This window comes from Squalius cephalus (assembly GCF_949319135.1).
Source record: "Squalius cephalus genome assembly, chromosome: 11".
Lineage (NCBI taxonomy): Eukaryota > Metazoa > Chordata > Actinopteri > Cypriniformes > Leuciscidae > Squalius > Squalius cephalus.
In genome coordinates, this window is record NC_137132.1 from 8,979,399 (window position 1) to 8,986,178 (window position 6,780).

The following is a 6,780-nucleotide window of genomic DNA, read 5'->3' on the forward strand; positions in this document are numbered from 1 at the left end:
AAGCTATTGATGAGTGACATGCAGTATTAAAAAAAAAACCTATAGTATTTTTTATTTTTTATTTTATTTTTTCATTATGACTGTTGTTGCATCATTTCCACCACATTTCCATTTTTTTCAAGAGTTTGTATACTTGTTTATCATACATACAATAGTGTCATCCACCTATTTTTATGTGCATTTTGGGATATTGCATAAAAAAAACACTCTGGATGGAAATGCAGAGATGCGCATAGATTCTAAAAATGATCATTTATTATATACGAGAATTATATACAGTGGCTTATCCTACTTTTCTTAGTGATATTTAGCGCAAGTTTATCAGGAAGTGACAAATTTGTTCTCTTCGACTAATTGGATGGAAACAGTTGAAATTTTCCACAAATTTTTTGTGCGATATTCCCATTTTTTAAAGTTAAATTCGTAACTTTGGATGGAAACATAGCTATTGAAGAGCATGCGATGAAATATAAGACGAGTGATATGTGAAGAAAAACAATGAAAAGGTAACATAATATTTTTATTGTCTGTCATTTCCAATCAAGCTGTAAATTTTAAAATTTTGCACACAAAAAAATAGCCATAGCAAGAACAATAAGTCAGCTATTTTATTCCAAAAAAGTTTAAAATGTGGTTTTAACCACAGAATAATTTTTATCACAATAGAACGTTGTGGTAGATGTGGTAGAAATGTTCCTGACTATAAAACACAGATTATTACTGGAACTATTTTCAACACTGTCATATCAAGTGCACTGTAAAAATTATATTTTTTGTGTTGTTTGATTATTGAAGTATGTCTTTCATGAAAATACTGTTTCAGTCTTTCTACTTCAAAATTTCATGTTTAATTCAATGTTATATGCAGTTTCTTTGTAATTAATTGTGAAATTTACTTGCGATTTCTGAATGAAAACACCAACAATATTTTATTTTGTAATGTGTTTGCTTGTGCTAAACTTGCAGCCACAATGCTATTTGTATTTTGGGTGGTTGCAAGGGTGTTTATATGCAGTTGCAGGTGTTCTGAGTTATTTGTAGAATGTTGCTATGCAGTTACTCTGGTGTTCTAAATGTTTTCTAAGAAGAGTGTTCACTAGTTAGTGAAACAATCAGAAATTGTAAGTCTTCATTTAGAAAAGTAATACTCTACCCAACAAAGTATAAAAGTATAATTCCATAGCACAAATGGTGCACGATGAGTTCAAAGAAAGTCCAAACTCAAAATATGAACAATAATAATAGTACTACTGGCCTTAATAAAACAAAGTTTCATATATAGTAAAAAAAAAAAAAAGAATTAATTAATTGCCTATAAATTTAACAGAAACCTACTATATCTTGCCCCTTGGTACAGTTCGATTCTTCGCTTCTTAAAATATCATCTGCACAAGTTATGTTCCACTCTTTGGTAGACTCAAATATAGCCTTCTCTAAAGGGTTTCCCCATATGAGAACTCACCATCCTTAGAAATCCTCTGGTCAACTACATAAGCTTGAGAAACAAGTCACGATGGGCGGGGTTTACTCAGAACGGCTAGGAACATTATAGCCTATTGGCTGACCTCTCTATGGAAAGTGATTGATCATTATGTTAAGCCCTCTCAGACAAGGCAAGGAAGTTCAGGATCATGACAAATCATGACCTATCCTACCCAGTGGGAGGGGTAAGTCCGTCACTATACCTTCGGAGTTCTCTCTTTGTCAGACATAGATGTCCTTTAGTTCTTGGAAGGGTTCAACAGTTATCCAATTAAAGGGTTATCTCTCCTTTTAGTTGCCTAGTCTGCAGGGCTTTAGGATTTTGTGCCATCATCAACAGTCAATCCCGGCTTTGAGCTGCGACACTCCACATCTCACACTGAATAGACTGCTGCTACTGCTGAACTTCTGGATTTGACACACCATTTCCACATTTCACTCAGAAAGAGGTCCTCTGTGGAGTTATGGGTGCCCACGGATCCAGCATGGATGAAGTCTTGGCTGAGGACATGCACCACTGGTACAACAAATTCATGAGGGAATCGCCTTCAGGTCTCATCACGCTCTTTGAACTCAAGACCATGCTACAGATGCAGGGGATGTCCGAGGAAGCCAGCAGCTTTGTGGACCAGGTCTTCTTCACCTTCGACATGGATGGGGTGAGAGAAAGCTGTTTTTTACTAACATCAATGTGTGAAAGGAACATTTAGGTATATAATGGATCTTACACCAAAATCTCTTCAGTATTGCATGCTTTTTTAAAATCTATTATAATGTTAATCAAATTAATTATAGTATTTATTAATCAAATCACAGTTAATTGCACAAATCAATATTTGCTGAGAAAACTTAAACAAAAAGACATTACAATATTGTGACAGTGAATCATTAAATCATCGAAAGTCATATGTCTACATGAATGAACATAATCCTATTACTGGCCTACAGTCCACAGGAATCCTTTTCCCAATCCAGTTAATCTGTTCTAGGTACCCTACGTCCACTTTAATCCAGATAAATCTGAAAACGCATCTATTTCTTTACGTTTGTGACCTTGTGTCCACAATGAGATGCCATTTTTATCCAGTAAAAACTGTGGATCCCAAGTCGATCAATTTGAAAATGCTGATTTTGCATTGTAGTGTGGACTATGGAAATTGAGGTATTCAAAAACAATGACTCACATTTAGTCATGTCATGCATATTCCCATAGATATCTACAGAATAGTTGTATCAGCATTGTTGTCTAGCTGTTCACTTTCACAGTGTTGTTAAAGACAAATGTTAATTTTATGTAGATTCAAATGTAGATTTACTCGCAATTGTGGAAACATGTCAATTGCATATCCGACCGTGTGGAAGAGTGATTTTGAGTATGACATGAATGTACCAGTATATGGTGGAATATTTTGCTATTAAACTGATCATGCCATGAAAATGGTCTCTCTGTATCATCTCAGTCAGCTTATATTATGTTTTATGTAAGCACAGTAAGGTGATTTAAGCATTTTAAATTTGGAAAAAGCTTTAAAACTCTAAAGGCCAAAGTATACTTTGGTTTTACGCATATGCTAAGTGTACAGTGCACAAATTCAGATTTCGTCATTAGCATACTGTGTGCATTGTCCGATTTTTCGAACTGCGCGGCATATACAATGTGTGCTTTTACAATCAATTTGTCCAGTCCGTTGTTTCTCAGTCGAAATAGAAACCAATTAGGCGGTACAGCGAAAGGGGTGAAATACATGCAAAGTTTGAAGACATATTTATTGATCATAACTTGTGGAGAGAAATAGCTTAGAAACTGGACAAGGGATGACACTTTAGTGCGCAAGTGTTGAGCGACAAAGGCTATGTATTCAGGTGTTCGAATCGCTATGCCAAGTATATTCTGGGCTTAATGTGGACGGAGAATGTAATGAAATGAAAACTCATTAATGTACATGCAGTCGTGACTAAAGTCCCAGTTATACTTTACTGTCCACTTTCCGCTGGGTCTCACACACAGTTGAGTGTGCAAGCCTTTCAAAGTAGGCTGAAGGTGCATTCACGCCTTGTCGTAATTACCGTAATTCTGATATTTCAAAAAGCGTTCATGTCCTCATAGAGCTCATAATTACAACATGTAAGCCAGGAATGCTCCTACTTGTACCACCTGACCGCTGCAGATTCATTTAGGTGTTGATAGTGTTGCAATAAAAATGCATAATTCCCAGTCTGAGGAGGTAACCAGCTCTGAGTAGAAAGTCAAGCGTTGTCGTCTCGAAATTACGGTAATTACGACATGGTGTGAACGTGGCATTTGGACACTTTTCACAGGTTTTCAGTTATCAACATCGCAAATCTAGTAAAGTTTTTCATATTTTCATTTATATATATATATATATATATATATATATACATTTATAACACTATAATTTGTGTTATAACTTGGCAATAAAAAATTAATTAACGCTGCTGTGAGGGTGTTTCTAATAAAACGGCTGAGGTAGAGATGGAAAATTTCACATCATTCTCTCTTCTGACTGCTGTAATCGATCTGTAATCAATCAATATTTTTCTCCTCTTTTGGAAAGTTGTGGAAATATTATCATGGGTTTTCGGAGGGATCCGACAGAAATGGGATCTTTGCAGAGAGACCAATCTACTTCGAGAGAAACTAAACGAGCCAATGCACATTGGCATGCGATAATTGCGCCAGCTGCTTCTATCACGCAGTGCGGGTATATAATGAGCAGAAGGTTCAACGCCTCTTTGCATTTCGTATGCTTACGTCATGAACGTCTCCATTCCCTCTTTCAGGGAACGTGGGTTACGTAACCGAGACGTTTTACAACGTAACAACACGTTCTGTCTGAAATGCTTTTTTGTTTTATCATAGCATATAATAACATATATTCTTATATTTCTTTCTTTATTTCTGATATTCATCCTTTTTTCTCCTCAGGATGGCTATATAGATTTTGTAGAATACATCGCAGCTGTAAGTCTGCTACTGAAAGGAGAGATTAACCAGAAACTGAAGTGGTACTTCAAACTCTTTGATCAGGATGGAAACGGCAAGATTGACAGAGATGAAATGGAGACTATATTCAAAGTAAAGTATAAATTTGTTTCTGTACTTAGTGAACTCTTATTGTAGATAAGAACCAATTGTTCATACTAGAGTTCTGTTTTAAATGTGCAATCACTCGTAAAATAAATGGTTTTCAGTTACTGATGCCATTGTAGAAATACACTATACACAGTTAGCCATGATTCATTTATTCCACAAGCAAAAGTGTCCAGTAACAGGGAGATAATGGAGACAAAGCGTAGAAGTTGACTGGTCATTTGGCCTCAACATGGAAGCCTCCATGAGGTGACCTGCTTCATGTGTACTTTTAAACCGACTACTGCAGTAGAGATTAGACTTGGGAAAGTCAATTGTTTTTAATCCTAACCTGAGTCCATGATGTCCATTTGCTGAGCTCCCTTATTTTCAGAATAGATTGTATATCCTATTACACCTGTCCATGGCACATAATTATTTAGACAGTTTTGTACCTCTTTGTTGTTTAAATTAGACAAATTGGTCGAGTTATTGATCACATGCAACAACAACAACAAATTTATATATATATAATTTCAACTAAAGTTTAGTTTATTTCAAGTAATGAAAATGTTAATGGTTTTAGTTTTAGTTAATAATAACCCTACTTCCAAGTCAATGATTTTTGGACACATGTTTATGAATCTGATCTCATTAAAACTTCTGAAGCCACACGACAGATGTTGGTTCAAAGACGAGGGAAATTAGACATGGGTCAGTAAGACAGTGAAGGTAGTAAAACACAAAATATGAATACAGTATTTATTTATCTTTTCCAGGCCATCCAAGACATTACCCGGAGTTATGAGATCCCTCCAGATGATATTGTGACTCTGATCTATGAGAGGATTGATGTTAATAATGAAGGTAAGAGCTGCCAGATCATGCTACATTCACACTCTCAGTTTTTGGGATTGACAACTGCATACTTACAGGTGTGTGTCTCAAAATGTCCTGTTCACACAGTAACTTACAGTAGCATCTTGAATACAGTCTTTTTGAACATGCAACGGGCAATAACAATGAATGCCACAATGCTAAAAACAATTTTATTAAAAATATAATATTATATGTAAGGCCCGTTCACACCAAGAACAATAACTGTAAAGATAACTATATTAGCATCCACACTGAGCCTTCTGTTATAAGTGCACGCCGAGTTTTGTCATCTGCTGCTTTAAATGCTCAAGCTCTTAGGATGAATTCTGATTGGCTTTCAATGATTTTATTGTTCATCAGCTGGAAAAAAAAGTCTGAAAGTGATTCCAACGATATTGTTTCTCTGTGCCAGCATTGTTTAGAAGAATTTTTAGAACTATATATTTATCATTATCGTTACAGTTATCGTCTTTGATGTGAACGGGCCTTTATAAAATGATATGTGTATATTTTTATTTATTATGTTTTATATATAATAATAATATAAGGAGTCACCCTTAAAATAGCATGTCTGTACTTTTGGCAGGTGAGTTGACATTGGAGGAGTTCATCACAGGCGCTAAAGAACATCCTGACATCATGGAGATGCTCACCAAGATGATGGACCTCACACATGTCCTGGAGATCATAGTCAATGGGCAGAAAAAGAAGGAGTGACTGCCAATGTATGATGCATTGGACAATACAAGGATCCCCTCCTAATTGAAGATGATCAACTCTGTGGCTGGAAAGCGTAAAACAGACTCAGTAGAGGGTGAAACCTGCTAGCAGCATCTCAGAGGTGGACATGAGCGATCATCATCATCAACATCTGTGATTGTGTCTTTCAAACACATTCTCTCTGTCTCTGTGCCTCAGATATCTAGTTAGCGGAGCTCACTTTCCCTCTACTCTTAACTGCATCACCTCTACAAGTCTGAAAATGTCATTCTTGCAGGAAGAAATGACACAAGAGGAGATGAATCCATGGTTTAAAACTAGGGTAGGCAGTGTTTTTCATAAACATTTTTTGTTATACTAGTTAAAACTCTCTTCACATTCTGATAGCAAAGTGGTCTAAATAATAAAAAAATTACACACACACACACACACACACACACACATATATATATATATATATATATAATATATATATATATATATATATATATATATATATATATATATATATATATATATATATTCTGTGGAAGTTTCAAAAAATGTTCGTCCAATCATTGCATTCGGTCCGAAATCCTACCTGCCTGTCAACTTATGTGTTTGCATAC

The 6,780-nt window shown here is 35.5% G+C and overlaps 1 protein-coding gene across 2 annotated transcripts; it reads left to right on the forward strand.

Annotated features, from left to right (window-relative positions):
* Positions 1–232: 232 nt before the first annotated feature.
* On the forward strand, positions 233–6,570 carry guca1c (guanylate cyclase activator 1C). Of its 2 annotated transcripts, none has more exons than XM_079886922.1 (5): positions 233–506; positions 1,926–2,141; positions 4,430–4,579; positions 5,353–5,440; positions 6,039–6,556. In XM_079886922.1, the coding sequence occupies exons 2-5, from the start codon at positions 1,947–1,949 to the stop codon at positions 6,167–6,169; spliced, it is 564 nt and encodes a 187-aa protein (XP_079743048.1). In that variant the 5' UTR covers positions 233–506; positions 1,926–1,946; the 3' UTR covers positions 6,170–6,556. The 2 variants fall into 2 exon arrangements, with proteins under 2 accessions (XP_079743048.1, XP_079743047.1); XM_079886921.1 differs by lacking the exon at positions 233–506 and adding an exon at positions 1,588–1,667 and having other exon boundaries at positions 1,778–2,141; positions 6,039–6,570.
* Positions 6,571–6,780: the final 210 nt, after the last annotated feature.

What these genes read in the sequence shown, in the direction of transcription:
- guca1c (XM_079886922.1), top strand. Translation starts at nt 1,947, where the DNA reads ATGGGTGCCCACGGATCCAGCATGGATGAAGTCTTGGCTGAGGACATG. An exon ending in TCACCTTCGACATGGATGGG is followed by an intron (nt 2,142 to 4,429) that starts GTGAGAGAAAGC and finishes TTTTCTCCTCAG; the next exon opens with GATGGCTATATAGATTTTGT. An exon ending in AAATGGAGACTATATTCAAA is followed by an intron (nt 4,580 to 5,352) that starts GTAAAGTATAAA and finishes TATCTTTTCCAG; the next exon opens with GCCATCCAAGACATTACCCG.